This window comes from Lissotriton helveticus, chromosome 12 (assembly GCF_964261635.1).
Source record: "Lissotriton helveticus chromosome 12, aLisHel1.1, whole genome shotgun sequence".
Taxonomy (NCBI): Eukaryota; Metazoa; Chordata; class Amphibia; order Caudata; family Salamandridae; genus Lissotriton; species Lissotriton helveticus.
Window position 1 is genome coordinate 426,986,099 of NC_136073.1, and position 15,622 is coordinate 427,001,720.

The 15,622-nt window shown below is 47.6% G+C and overlaps 1 protein-coding gene across 4 annotated transcripts in view; it reads right to left on the reverse strand.

Moving 5' to 3' along the window:
- RPGRIP1L (RPGRIP1 like) overlaps positions 1-15,622 on the reverse strand; it is an 827,898-nt gene that overhangs the window by 63,956 nt on the left and 748,320 nt on the right. For all 4 annotated transcript variants that reach the window (XM_078668308.1, XM_078668309.1, XM_078668306.1 and 1 more), the window contains one exon: positions 13,151-13,284. In XM_078668308.1, coding sequence (XP_078524434.1) covers positions 13,151-13,284 — 134 coding nt within the window. The remainder of the gene's footprint in view (positions 1-13,150; positions 13,285-15,622) is intronic.

Below are 15,622 nucleotides of genomic sequence, written 5' to 3' on the forward strand. Positions count from 1 at the left end.
CCATAAGAAAATGTACAGCAGAGATGGACATGGTAAATCCACTACCTTGAAAGACAAGCCCAGTAAGGGCTGACCATAAAAGCAACATCGCAAACACCATATGATAGCAGACATACCAGAATGCACCCAAGTTTGCGCCAATAGTAATAAGCGTGCCGCACCACAGCTTTTGACCCTGGAGCAAAACGAGGACAAAGCGTCAGCCGTGAAAGAACTGCACCTGAACTGAAGGGAAAAAGGGCCCGAGAGACAATGGCCATCAAAAGAAGAGCAGCCATCACTGCAACGCTGAAAAAACAGATAGACCTCTTCAAGGTAGGCGAGGTAGAGGCCACACAGCAAGGAACCCATGCCTAGGCTTAGAACCACTACAGACAACTGGAGCCAATTGCAACCGAAGTGTAATAGAGCGATGCAAACGTGAGGATCGCAGCAGAACAATAGGACAGCCTGACCCCCAGAAGGACGTCCGTGAAGAAGACTCATAGGAGGTACCAAGGTTACGGCAGTCACCCAATAGCCAGCAAATTCCCCACATACGGTAAATCTCAACCCCTGCGAGGGGGGTCCTCTTGGGCAAAACACACATTCAGAGGAGTGGAACGATGACAGAACAAGCCATCCGGCTGTACTGAACGAATACTGAAATGGCGGAACAACCGCTTACACTATCCGGGCACTAAGCAAAAACCCGGGTTTGGTTTCTTTTTTTTGTGAAATCAAACGAACAAGACAACATTGCCTATGCAGAAGAAAAACATATCACAAGGCAGGAAGTCGTGCTGCAAGATTTACGGTAGCCCAGACAAAAGGTGGGAGACCGGAGAATCCGCGTGGCATCCCGAACATTGTCTGGGAAACGACTGTCGCGCAGCCATGCATGGCGGTGCAAAGCCACAGACAGTGCAACAGCCCGTCCCAACGAGTCCGTTCCGCCAAGGGAAGATCGGAGGGTAAATTACACCATTCCCTGCCATCAAGCAGAAGGCGAAGTAATTCTGCCTGCGGCCCTTCTGGAATAGAAGGAAGAAGGCTCTCGACCAAGTCCCAAAGGTCGATACATTCAGATTTCTATCAGAAGGCGATGGCGTGACGTGATGTGCTGACGTGGTGGGGCGTGGTTAGCCGCGGCGAGCAGGCTGAGCGAGCAAGCAGCAGAGCCACGTCCAAACTTCGGGTTCGAATCTGGGATAGCCGCGGTTTCGGCGACCAGGGCCCGAGGACGGAGCGGAATAGAGTGGCGATACAAGCAGCCAGGCAACCAAGTAAGTCGAGGGGAGGTGGTGAGCGTAAGGTGGTGAGCGGCGGTGCACAGCTGTGGGCGGCCGTGGCGGCAGGGCCAAGCCCCGGCAGAGCTCCGTCTGACCGCGCCCCACCCCCTGGTTCGCATGGTGTTTCGCCAGGTCTGCAGTCCTACAACGTTCAAATTAGTCCTGCGGGGGCCACCGTCGCTGTAGAGAGCCGCAGTGGTCGCAAAGGGTGTCGCTCAGCCAAGCCCTGGTTGTCGCAAAGGGTTCTAGCTCTAGCTCTGACTTGCTCTGCTCGGCGTGTTTGCCCCTCCCCGCGGCAGCCAACTCCCACGGGGCCGGTCGCCTAGAGTGCTCCTGGTGACCCTCTCTAGCCCCCATGTTTGGCATTATCCCCCTTGCTTTCTTTGCCCCCTCCCCATTGTCTCCCTTGACCTGCGCACTCTTGGTCGGTGCTTTCCACCCATCAGAGATCGTGCCCTGAGGTGGTTACTCCCCCCTGCGGTCTGAGTTTTCACATCGAGATGGGGGCGTGCCTCTGCACCAAGTACGGTTTCTCGGCCTCTGTGTGGTTGGTCTACCTGACAGGTGGCCACAGGCAGGGGGGCTGGGGGGGAAAGTGAGGAGGGGGTAGCCATATGCACGTCACAACGCCACAACAATTGCAGTAACAGCGATAACAGCGATAACGCATGACACGCGATATTTGAGATCCGACCTTCCCGACACGAGTCAGAAAAGCCAAGACTAGAAAACTCGTCAGGGAGCTATTAGGGGCCTCAACACCCCTACATCTCTAAGTTCCTGACGTGCCTACGGTTGAGTCAGGAGCCAGCAGAATCTCCTAACTGCAGCCACAGTACATTGGCCTGTCCACCTGTGGTCCTCTGCAACCTGCCCTTTCAACAGAAGTAGAAGCAATGAGATCGGGGACAGTAAGAAAAACAATCACCGCAACAAAGAGGAAAAGGTTAAAACCGGCGGGAACCAACGAAAACCTCCCTCCGCCCATTCATACGAGCCCTCGGGCCCCGCCGGACCCACCAAAGCCTCCAAATTCGCCCTCATTGGGAAAGCAACATCCTACTAATACCAGCCAGCCCCTTTTCCAGTCAATAGCTTCAAATGGACTGAAACCTCGGTCTCTATTGGACTACTTTAAAAAAGCCCCGGTTATGTTAAAGTCCACTTCTCTTCTTCAACCTATGGAGGCCACCAGCCCTTGCACCACAGGACAATCGGCAAAGCCAAATACAAAATCACCACAAATGCTGCTTACAACAACAACTAAAAAATCTGCTTTTGGTCCGGAAGTTTACATCTTTGGGTCTGCAGTTAACGACCTGACAGCAGCCCGGGAGGGCTGCGGGAGGTCGATTGATGACCCATCACCAAGTGACCAACCCTTTTCGAGCCAGCTCCATCGACCACATGTCCCCATCAAACAAGAGACAGGTCGTACCCATCCTCCCTTGGTGACTCCAACTCATGACTCACACCCCCTAGCATTGCACTCAGCGACCCGACCAGCACTGTCACCTCAACACAACGTTGTTCCAAAGGAGGTAACCTCAGTACCGCATCGTCAATTAATTTTTCCACAAATCCACGATCAAAACCATCAGGTCTTTAGCAATGATATAGTCAACCCCTCCTCACCACCCATCCTTAGTTCTCCAAAGGGAAGCCCGGTTACGACCAGTCATCAGCAATGTCTACTCTCACCACTAATAACAATAATATCCCCATCAAAATCACCCAAAAACTTCGATTCGAATGATCAATTCTTAGCAGACCTATCTTACTTTTTTTTAAACTCGGAAAACACTCCTAACATTACCCCGAAAGCGACCCAGCATCGAGCATCTGGCCCCAATTACTTCAAACATTTCAACTGACAGTTACAGCTTTAAATTATCATTCTGACAAACTAGACACGCAGGTCGACCTACTGAACACCCTAGCAGTATTCACAGCAGGTATCGACAACAAACGGGACAAACTGAACTCCCTAATTATAGGCGCACAATCTTCCTCAAAATTAGTACAGTCAGTTTGCTGTTGTTCACCAGTCATCGACTCACTCTCTTCACTACCAGCCTTTCTATCCACAGTAATAAATGAGGTTAAGTCGTTGAAGGATGACGGTCCACCTAAAACCCTCTACAAAGAACCGCAAATCCCTACAAATCTGTGTTCAGATTCAGACATTCCCCCGACAATTTTTGTAACTGCGACTCAGGCAAGTGGGGAACAAGATCCCCATACAGCCTAGAGTAACAATCAAGCAAAACCTCCCCAATTGCGATCTCCCTTAAAGACACCAGCGCCAAATGGAGCATCGGCCCCACATGGGCAAATATATTGTACCAGCCCAACTGCGGCTGGACTGCTTGCCAGCCCAGCAGCTTCCACACTCACCATACCTGAATTACTACCTGCCTCCATGCCACCCCGCACCAAGAGAGAGCGCAAACGTCAGAGAAAACAAAGAAATAAATTAAAAGTAAACCAAGCATCCGTTCCCCCCCCCCGAAATTATTTCCTGTCTTTCCAACGACATCCATCCGTCCCATTGCCACCCCCAACCCCCAAAAACGTTAGTCACAGTCACCAAAAAGGGGCCCTAACCCCAAGTCTTGGTCAAAATCCCGCCAATTGTTGCTACGACTCAAACATGACAGCTGCACAATCTGTAGCATCCGCCCAAATAGCGGGATCAGAGCCACAGCGTGCCACAGAAAAACCAAGCCCCACTCCCAATGAACCTATCCCTCTGAACTTAACAGGCATGGCATCACAATCCCCCCCAATCCCTCAACCCTTCCTGTCTCGCCCGGAAAAATTTAACCTCGAAATAATCCCTTCAAAAACAATCCACAACCACAAGTCAACCCCTTTATTAACGACCCAGACATTGATGCTAGGGCCGCGTCATCACCCCCCATCTCAACGAGGACTAGATACAGACCTCCCACCTGACAAACCTATCCCCTCAAATCAAAACCTATGCTCAAAGGGGATTAAATGTGACCCAAAACAATCCTCTATTCTATTAGTTCCTGAATATAAATCAAAGGGGAAGCACGACACCCTCAACAGGTCAAACATATTAAAACTAGTGAACGACATCCCAGGTTTTGCAGCACTATCAACAGATGACATACACTCGATCAAATTTCTTCCCCCAAGAGGCACACAACCATCCGAGGCAACCCTGGTCGCCCTCCTGAGTAGGAGTGTTTTTGGATCATAAGGTTACCTTCCGGGACTGGGGTATCAGAATTTACCCCATCTCCACTCCTGGCTACCCCACAGTGTTACTAGATCAGCCAGGCACCGGATCAAAAGCTGAAAATCACTCAGCAGGACCCAAAGCCAGACCCTATTCAATTTTAAAAAATGCGTTAGGAAACACAGAACCACAGTTAACCTTCCCAATTGGGGAACTTGGGCAAGACAAAACTCAAGGATGGGGATGGCTTCTGGCTGCCCTGTCCAGCGGAAAATCTGTCTGACCACAGGAAGTTCTCCCAGCGGACCAAAATCAAAAGACACTGGTAAAAGCAAGCACCTCAATATCCCGACCTGCAACCACCATAAGTACTCAGGCAGACTCCACCTTTACAGTATGTTCATGGAACATCAGTGGCCTCCAGCAGAAGCTAACCAACTTAGAGACATACGCTTTCATATATGGGCACGCACTAATAGCCCTGCAAGAAACGTGGGCCACCCAAAGCTGTCCAGTCACTGGCTTTACTGAACTATGGAAACCAGGAATCGCAGTCTGCCGCTACGGCCACCCAAAAGGGGGTCTGTCAATTTATGTTGCAAACAACTTAAAAGGTCCGATTGCGCCAATAAACTTTGAGGAAGACTGGTTACTTGGCATTAAAATCAACTCATAGTCCAAGCAACGCTCGCTTCTATTCCTCAAAGTTTACATTAACCCAAGCACACGTACAAAAAAAGGTCATCTGGCCCGTCTATCAACAATCATGAGCGATCTTGCCGGGGACCACCCTGATTCGGACTGCATCATTTCAGGGGACTTGAACACCAACCTCTTCCAGGGCAACCTGGCAGAATATGATGGGCTTCCTCCATGTACACAACCGGAAGTCCCACCACAAACCAAACCCCCAAACCAAGCTCACTGTGCCTTGGGAGAACTCTGTGTGCCCCAATTTTACAGCGCCGGATTCCTGGTAATGAACGGAAGATCATCGGAAGACACCCCCCCAAAATGGACCTGGACAAATGGGCATAAGCAATCCTACCTGGATTACACTATTTGCATTTCAGCCCTGTTCTATCATCTGGCCGGTTTTACCATCCAACCGCGACTGGAAAGCGATCACCGCCCACAGGTCATCACCCTCAACATAAAGCCAGAGTATCATATATTTGCTCCACCCACTTGCACAGGAACCCATACTGAGAACCTAGAGCGTCTAAGATGGAGTGAAGAAATAAGCCCCACCATCATGAAGGCAAGCCTGGCCCTCATTAAAGGTGGATTAGACCAGATGACCTCCCCTACCGACGCATGGATATTGCTTTGCTCTCAACTGGTCACACTTTTTCCCATTAAACAACACCAGCACAATGCCACTTCCACTCGGCAGTTCTCACTTTCAACTCACTCAAGGGCACTGAAGAAAACCAGGAACAACGCCCTGCGGGCGCTTACAAAATCCCCAGGAAACAACGAGCTTACGCAAGTGTACAAATTAGCGCAAAAATCATTCAGAACGGCTGCCTAAAAAGACAAACGATCACATCAAAATCAATTATGGGCCAAATTACTATGGGAAAGCAAAAATCGCAACACAAGAAAATTTTGGACTTTAATCAATCGCTCTAACTTGGGGCCACCAAACCATGGGTCGGCTAATATACAAGAATTTGACTGGGTCACTATCTGGCCGACCACTTTAGGTCCCCGGAGAGCACAGCCCCAACAGGAAGCCATGCCCGCTTAGAGGCAGAAGCCTCCCCAAACAACAGAGGACGCAAGCACATAATTGGTGCAGTCTCTAGCAACAAAGATACCCTGATCACTCAAGAAATGGTCACCAAGGCTGTGTCAAAAGCAAGATCAGACGGGGCCCTGGGCCCAAACGGCTTACCCCAGAGTCTGTTCAAATCAAACATAGCTCTTTGGTCGGGGCACATAACCTACCTTTTTAATTATGCACTAAGAACTTAAACTGTTCCGGACTCCTGGCGTGGTGCAATAATACACCCAATCCACAATCAGGTTCCTGCGCCACCCCAAGTAATTACAGACTAATCGCCCTCCTAGACATCGAGGCCAAGCATTACGCAGGTCTTCTATTGAAGGAGTTGAGGGCATGGGCCGAGTCGAGAGAATTGATTCCGATGAACCAAACCGGCTTCACTGCCAACTCTGGGACTATGACCAATTTGATAACACTGTCTATAATTATTGACAAAACGCTCTCATGCTCCAGGACTGTGTATTGTTGTTTTGTTGATTTTAAAGCTGCGTTTGATCGCGTCCCAAGGGCAGCACTATGGGAAAAATTAAGAAAATGGGGGATCCATGATAAACTTCTGGAGGCGATAATTCAAATGTATTCACACAGATGGGTCCAGGTGAAACTGGGGTCCGGCACGCATCTCTCGCGGAAAATAATGACAACTAGACGTGTCAAACAGGGATGTGTGCTGGCCCCCTTTCTTTTTAACCTGTTCATAGCAGACCTGTCGTCGCACTTGACGAAATAAATAGTCACCCCCCCTAAGGTAGGAGGCTTAGCAATAAGCAATCTTCTTTATGCCGATGACCTGGTCCTTTTCAGCCTTACACGGGTCGGGCTTCAAAGGCTTTTGGATAAGCTATATAGCTATACAATTAAGAACCAACTTGAGGTAAATCTAAAGAAAACCAAAGTAGTGGCTTTTGGAAGGAAACGCATTGGCGGTGGTGGGTGGTCATATAATAACAAAAGCTTAACAATAGGACGCACCACCTTAGGCAATATGATTGCCAAACGAGATATCGCGCAGCTCTGGGGCTCCCCCAGGCCTCCAACCGTATCGCACTGGAAAGAGAACATGGACTGGTGCATGTTTCGTGATAAGACTGAATACCTGTCAAGTGGTAGGCCCAAGAAATGGGGTAGGATCTGGTCTCAATGGAACACTTATCGTGGCAATATCTGTACCCCCCCGCAAGAGTTGTTCCCTGACGTAACCTTGTCCCCTTGATTGACATTCCACCTATTAAATGATACTGTATTGTTTTAGGTTTCCTCACTGCCCCCTTCCCATGAAGAATTATAATTGCAAAGTATATACCATGGTTACTGAGCGTCGAAACATGGTCCCATGACTGTACCCTCAACTCTCTTATGCCTTGTGTGAATGTTATTGTTTCATTTGTTTTTCTTCGAATAGTTTCTACAAACACTGCACCATAGTATAAAAAACACAAAATTCCATAGACCTATTGACTATCCTGATTTCGACCTTGGCAACTATACGCATGCATCGATATTTCGCCGCCGGACCTCAGGGGTGTCGGCTGATTGGCTATGTATCTCCTGTACCGTTGCTTGTTGCTATACTTATCGCGGCCGGCCCCAGGGTTGTAGGCTAAGCGCTGTGTCAATGTGCAAATGTAAATAAAGGTCTTTTAAAAAAAAAAAACAATAGGACGCACTTATAAATATCTTGGGGTCCACTTCGACTCAAGGGGTAATTTTTCCAAACAACACGAAGAGATCGCAGTAAAAGCTACGATCTTACAGGTTATCTTATCTAAGCTTGCAAAAGATCTGTCTGGTCCAACACTATCATTCTTACTGGAAATCCTGAGAGCAAAGATTGGGCCAACCTTAGCGTATGGCATCGAGATATTTAGGGGCAAATTAAACACAACCTTGAACCAGCTTGTGACCAAAATATATTAAAAAAATCCTCCACCTGCCCAAAATCCTCCACCTGCCTAAAACTATGAGGCCTCGAACTCCGGTACATACCTAAATTTCTGCCACAAGCTCAGAAAAGCAGATTCAGGCACTCTAGAGGCTTTAGTTTGGTCAGAGATCATCCAGAAAAACCCAGGGGGCTCGTATGGCCGCGTTCTCACAGATTATATCCACGAAATGTCGGCGGGCGACCTATGAGCCCTCAATCCAAGTGCGACTGCATTTAAAACCACCATTAAAAAAAGCGTCAGAATGAGCTCTTCCATTATTAATAAAGCGCACCTCAGCAAACGCAGCCATGCTTGGTCAGTCATGAACTCCTATGGGCGGTTACCCCCCGCCACCTATCGCTCTTGTACCTACTCACTGCATTTAAAACGCAGTTTCCTGGCCATCAGAATGGGGGTCTGGCGATTTTTAAAAGATCTGCCCCTATGGCGGCGCACCACGGAAGATTTAACATGCAGAGGTTGCGGCAAGACAGCCGAAACATTGGAGCAAGTGGTTTGTGTATGTCCCGCCCTGTTGCCCCAACGCAGACGCAATCTTAAAGCAGAATGGAAAAGGCTGGGTGTTCGGACCTGTAGACAGGCAATAATTACATCCTTGAACCCTGAAAATACAGCTCTAAATATTGCCTTCACAATGTACAAATGCCACGCACACCACACTCTTAAGCAAAGGGCGGAAGGACCAGGAATCCCGCTTTCCCTTGTCTAGCAGTCTAACGGAAGCTGTACTTTAACCTTAAGTCTTAAAAAAAAGAAAAAAAAAATCTGTTTTTTAATTAGTCGCATTTTATCATATTAGGCGTCACTGTCCAGCGACCTATCTTATTTGGACTGCGTTTTTGCACAATCAGTATTAATTTTGTGAATCGTTTGGTTTTAATGAGTTGTAAGTCAGCAACTGTTAGTACATCAAACTCCTCTGTATTAATGCTAAGTGTTATTATCGTCTATCATATAAAGGTTCAATACTTAATGGGCAACAGAAACTGAGAAACATGATTCAGACAGCTTTCATTGATTAACTGTTGCAAAACATGTTTCGAAAACTTTTATATACTGTGCTGAATTGTGCTTTTACTGTGAAATGCTTTTAAGGATATTTTTCTTTTATCCATATAAAGATTCTTTATACTTATAAGTCCCAAAGGGCAGAGGACACATGTGCAAACATGCAAGCCGTATTTAATATGCAGATGCCAGCACTGGCAGAGGCGAAAACCTGGCGACCACACATGTCCAACCACCTACACTCCCTGGTGGGAGGTAACAATGGCAAGACGGAGGAAAAATGCAAGTCAAAAGCCACTTGAACAACTAGGCACTGAGCTCTAGGGTGAAGGGACAGGCAGAGCGGATCATCCGGGGCAGGATGGTGTCGACGAGCAATGGCCCGATCAACAGGGTCACCAGAGTAAGGCCTCGCCCATGTGCCAAGCATAATGTCAAACAAAGATGCCCCAAGGGGCAGCAAAGGCTCCACCTCAACAGGCCCCATGTGGAGAAGATCCAGTAAAGGATCAGAAGGCAGGGAAACCACAGGGGGCTGAAATTGAAGATAAGCTGCCGCCCTGTGAATAGCCCGTGCGTAGGTAGCACAAGCCTCAGTTGCCATCCGGGGAGGTGACAACAAACCGTCGGTAGGAGACGGTTGGAGACTAACCCGTCCGCTAGACAGCAAAAGTGGAGGAGTCGGAGGCTGATCCGAAGGCCACGCAACACTTGGTGCCTGCACCATGGACTGAAATTACCTCAGATCTGGGGAGTCCAGAGGAAAGTCAACCTCTTGCAAAAAATGAGGCGTAGGCGCCGCCACCGGTGTTGACCAACGCCGTGTGGGAGTCGCATCGAAATCCGAGGAATTGGGAGGAACACCAACCTCATTCAAAAGAAGATGCATGGATGTCAGCACCAGCGTCGACCGACGCCGAGTTGGAGTCGTCTCGACGTCGATGACCTCCAAAGGGTACTCGGCCTGGGCGCCGTTCGATATCGACCCCACTGCAATATGTGGTGAGGAAATACGTCGTCAGGGTGTCGAGCTCCGTGCCACCTCCGATGTCAGCGCAGGAAGTCACGCAGGGCTATGCGGTGACTGAAGGGGTGGGCTGGACCGGCGACAGGAGGGCCGTCTGGGCCGTGTCCCGTTGGCGTCATATTGGCTCCGGAACCGGAGTTGATGCACACAGCTGGTGCCGAGGACGAATCCGCCGGCGAGGACCCGACATGAGTGCCTTCCACCTCTGTGGGACCCGAAGGCGTAACAGGGAGAAGGGGTGACCCAAAGTAAGAGTGGAGTGCTTTGGAATAAGCCTCCATTTGGGCCCGCGTCGCTTCGACTCCTGGAAAGGGATGGTACGGAGGAGACGACTGCCGGACGCCCGTACCTGGCAGGGAGCTAGAGGAACAGGCGCTGGCGTCACGTGTATGGGCGGAAGACCTCCGCGACTTACGCTTGTGCTTACCTGCCTCTGAATGACGTCCGCGGGAATGACCTCAGGAATGGGCTTGATCCCGAGAGGGAGAGCGGCGACGCAAAGGTGCAGGACCACACAGCCATGCGGCCAGCAATTTCATACGACCCTCCCTCATGGACTTAGGTTTCATTCGTTGACAGGCGTCGCACTATTTGGAGTCATGGTGCACTCCTAGGCACCACATACAGATGGCGTGCAGGTCCGTTACAGATATCTGACACGCACAGGTCTCACACGCCTTAAAGCCCGAAGGCATTGCACACTGTTCCGTGAAGCCGAAGGCGTCAAGTAGGCCTGAAAAATAGGCCAAGAAACCGTTGGTTTTCCAGGATCCGCGTTGGGGTGCAGAAAAGAACAAAACCGACGTCACGTCTGTGGGCAACGTCAGGGCGGAGCCATGCGGCGTCACCCCCAGGGCGCAGAGCTGCTGCTACAGAAGTTTTCCGGATCCAGTCTGATGCCTGGGGTTATTTTAAGTTAAGGAATCTGCGACTAGATGTCTCTATCAGATAGAATGACTAGGGCCCCGTCAAGGCGGACCTTCCTCAAGACCTGAGGAATCAAGGATATAGGAGGAAACATGAAGTGAGGTGGGAAGTTCCACTGCAAGTGAAATATGTACCAAATGCTCCCTGCAACACATACTAGAGGCCACAGAATTCCATACAGTGAGCTTCTCGCAAGTGCCAAAGCGGTCCACTAAAGGCAACCCCCATAGACTGAAGATGTGTTTGACTACCTCCAGATGAAGCAGTCACTTGTCAGTAAGATGATGCTATATGAAATTGTTTGCATGTACACTAAGTAACCTGTCCAGATGGTTGGCTATCAACCAGATCTGATGGCTCAGAGCCCAGGACAAGAGTCACAGAAAAAGTGCAACACTACCCCTCTCTGCATGTCGATGTACCACATCACGGTCATGTTGTCCATCAAGATCTGGACATATTGGCCACAAATTGAAGGTAGGAAGGCTTTGAGAACCAGCCAGGTCACCCAGAACTCCAACAGGTTGTTGTTCAACCTCTTCTACTCTGAAGACCAAAGTTCTCTGATCTCCAATTCCTCGAGGTGAGCTCACCACTCTATGGTGGAGGCATCTGTAATAATTGTTGTCACTACATGAGGGGGCTGGAACAGCTTCCCTTGAATCAGATTACCATCCACACTCCACCACTCCAGATCCGCTGCAGTATTTCTGGAGAGTGTGATGGAAGATATTCACTATGTAGGAAACACTGTCTGCAGAGACATCACTGGAGAGCCCAAAGTGTTAACCATCGTGAGTGTCCAACAGAATTCAGGAAACTAGGAGGCCTAGCCAGCACAAGACCATCAGGACTGGCATTTGCACTCCATTCTGAAACATCGAAATCATGGCCTGAATGTACCGAACCCTCTGTGGAGTTGCTTGACTTGATGTGGTGTCCAGTACTAGTTTTGTTTAATATCCTTTAGATCAGAAGGGCAAAACCTATCATTGAATATGATGCTTGACGGCAAATCTTTTTCTGGTATCATGTGGATAACATCATGCAGTATATATTACGACAGCCATATGGTACCCTCTGGGGGTAAATGAATTCAGTACATTTGCAGCTCCATGGGTGGAGTTTTTATATTGCCTGTGATTCCACTGAATGAAGTGTGTGTAAAAGCCTTTCAGGCATGTTATTATTTTGCTTTTAATAGTGCAAATTGTTGTATGGCTTCTTGCTTGATGATTGGGAATTATGCAAGTGGCAGAATCAATCAAAGAGCCAATGCTGGAGAATGGTAGTCTTCCCACTGCGATGCTACGCCTAAGAGGAGTATAGCAATATGCGCTGCCTTGTTGGAAAAGACAAACGCCCAAGAAATGGACAGCGATGTTTCTGCCGTTGGACAGTACATTTATTGGTGCGCTCTCCACGCCACCTACCACGGTTGCTACAGCCACCGTACTCAAGCAGTGCTGTATTAGCTGAGGACTATGGCCATCTGTGTTTTCCCTACCATCCCTTGCTGTCTGAAGCAGCTACAGAAGTGCAACATTAGCAAGAATTGGCATATTGGCGGCATTGATCGGGTACACCACATAACATTGTGAATGTTATAAACAGACATCCAAATCCAGCGGCGAAAAGATAAGTGATTAAAAATACTGTAAAATAAAGTGCTATCAAAACAACTACTAAAACAAGTAATTAGTACTGAAAGTAAATATCGTTGATGCAGGTTAGTCTTAAGATGAGAAACGCATAACCTTACAAGCAGAAATGAAAAAAACATTTAAACATATTATTTTATTTCTGGTCCTGAATCTTTGAGGACTAATTTAATCTGAAGTATATAAGTCTTCTAAGAAAATTGCAAATGTTACATGAATAAGACAGATTCTGAGAATGTAGTAAGAGAGGTACATTCTTAAATAGTTATCAAAGCTAAAACACTTGGAGATAGTTACTGAAACTTACTGTCAATGTTTTGTTCAATTACATCCTTTGAAGTTCTAAATATCTCGGTCAGGCTGACGAAGGCAAAGCCAATATCTTCACAATCCAGCTCCTGCTCATCATCAGGAGGCTCACTAACGACTGTAAAGCGCACTCTACACAGAAGAAAATTTAAGATATTCACATGAAATTTTGTGTGGTTGTCTTAGCACTATAGAGACCTAGAATTCAATCAGAAATCACAGAACATAAGAGCTTTCATGGATCATTTGTGTTTGGAATTGAGGAAAATAATGCATTCCTGACCTAGATAATTCAGTGGTTCCTGACCATTCTTATGATAAGCTGTAGTGAACACTAATTTAGGTTACTGTCAGCAGGCAATTGTCAGGTTTTGTTAGAAGGCAACAGAGTCCATCTTGCAATACCATATAAAGCCAAGGATATTCATTACAAGTGGCCCATTAAAATCCCTTTTATTTTCTATCCAGCATTACCGTTACCATGGTCTCACTAATTCAGGGGTTATAAAGGGGATAACATGTTTTGGGGAATAACAGGTGGGAATTGGTGTTTCTGCACAGATTCAGACATTTATTAACCTACCTTGAACAGCTGAAACAACTGTGTGAAAAACAAAAATGTGCATTTCTGATACCCCTGATAACATCTGTTATCAGCCCCACTTTTATTTAAGATCCACTTGTAGTAAGGGCCTAAGTCAGGATACCACTGTATAGAGATTGATTAGGTGGTATATCTTTATCAGTCCTTCAATGTTTCCACTCATCAACAGCTTTTGTTCAAATCTTGTTTTCTTATTTATTTATTTATATAGCGCAGCTAATACCCTGGGGCATTTAGACGTTTGTCAACCAACATGAGGCCATCACTGAGATTAATTTAAAGGCTAAAGCTTGACAATTCAGAAATTAAGCAGTAAATAGCCGGGTCTTCAGGCCCTTCCTAAAGGACAAGTCCGACGGGTTTTTAAGTTTGTAAGGCAGACGATTCCAAAGTCTGGTTGTGATGTTTAGGAAGCTTTTACCACCCCAGCTTGATAAACGAGGTTTGGGAACTTCCACTAACATGTATGAGGAGGATCTAAAATTTCTAGTTGAGTTATACCAGCGGAAATGGTCAATCAGGTAAACGGGTCCCTGATTATGCAGTGCCTTAAAGGCGATGCAAAGGGCCTTAAAATGAATCCGCTTTTCCACTGGAAGCCAAAGTAGAGCTTTGAGGGCCATCTTGGCCGAGGAATATTTTGGGATACCAAAGAGCAAACAGCAGAAGAATTCTGTAAAACCTGCAATTTCACAAGAAGTGCTTTATTTATACCGATCAGAAGGCCGTTACAGTAGTCATGCATTGACAAGACTAATGCAGAAACCACCGTTTTCTGAAGGTCTGGCGGTATGTATGGAAAAATCTTCCTCAGAATCTTCAATTATAGCTGGTGGATGAAGTGATCGCTTTCACATGATGGGAAAAGGACAGGGTGGTGTCAAAAATGACTCCCAGATTCTTTGCCTTAGTGGCAGGGGTAGGGAGGGGAGCCAGCTCCGAGGGCCACCAATCCGAGGACCAAATGGAAGGATCTCTGCCAAAAAGGAGAACCTCTGTTTTATTGGAGTTCAACTTAAGGCAGTTCTCCGACATCCAGCTGCTCACCTGTCGCATGCAAGCATGAAAGTTATGAGCAGTGTCCCCAGTTTTGTTTGAGATGAAAACTATGCTCTGGGTGTCATCTGCATATGACACCATAGCAAAGCCATGGGATTTGATCAGTCTAGCCAGGGCAACCACATATACATTAAAGAGAGTTGGGCTCAGGGATGAGCCCTGGGGGACCCCACATGGAAGTTTAAAACACTGGGACCTAGAACCACCCACTGCCACAAATTGTTCCCGGTCCGTAAGGAAGGATTTAAAAAGAGATAGAGCAGGGCCTGCTATACCGATTTCTTGGTAGTAGAAGGATATGATCTACCATATCAAACGCCGCCGAAAGATCGAGTATTATCAAGGTCGTCATACCCCCGTTATCCACAGAGTCCCTAATTTCTTCTGATGCCATGATCAGAGCAAGCTCAGTGCTATGTCCACTCCGGAAACCATACTGCGGAGGGTCCAGAATGTGATTATGAGTGATGAAAGAGGCCAATATTTGATTCATATATTTTCCAGGAGTTTTTCAGGTAGAGGCAGTCAGGCCAAAAGTTGCCTGGATCAGATTTGTCCAGGTTCGGCTTCTTTAGAAGTGGTAAAATTGAAGTATTTTTCCACATTTTAGGGAAGATTCCAGTTTTAAAGACAAGGTTGCATAGCTCAGTAAGATGACACATGACTACCTTGGTCGTGGAGTGAATAATCTTGGGGGACACGGGTCCAAGGGGGAGCAGGAATTGGTGACGGAAAGACATTTGATGACATTCTCACTTGTTATGGGCAAAAACTCAGAGATGTGATGAGTAAGGAATGCTGGGGTCG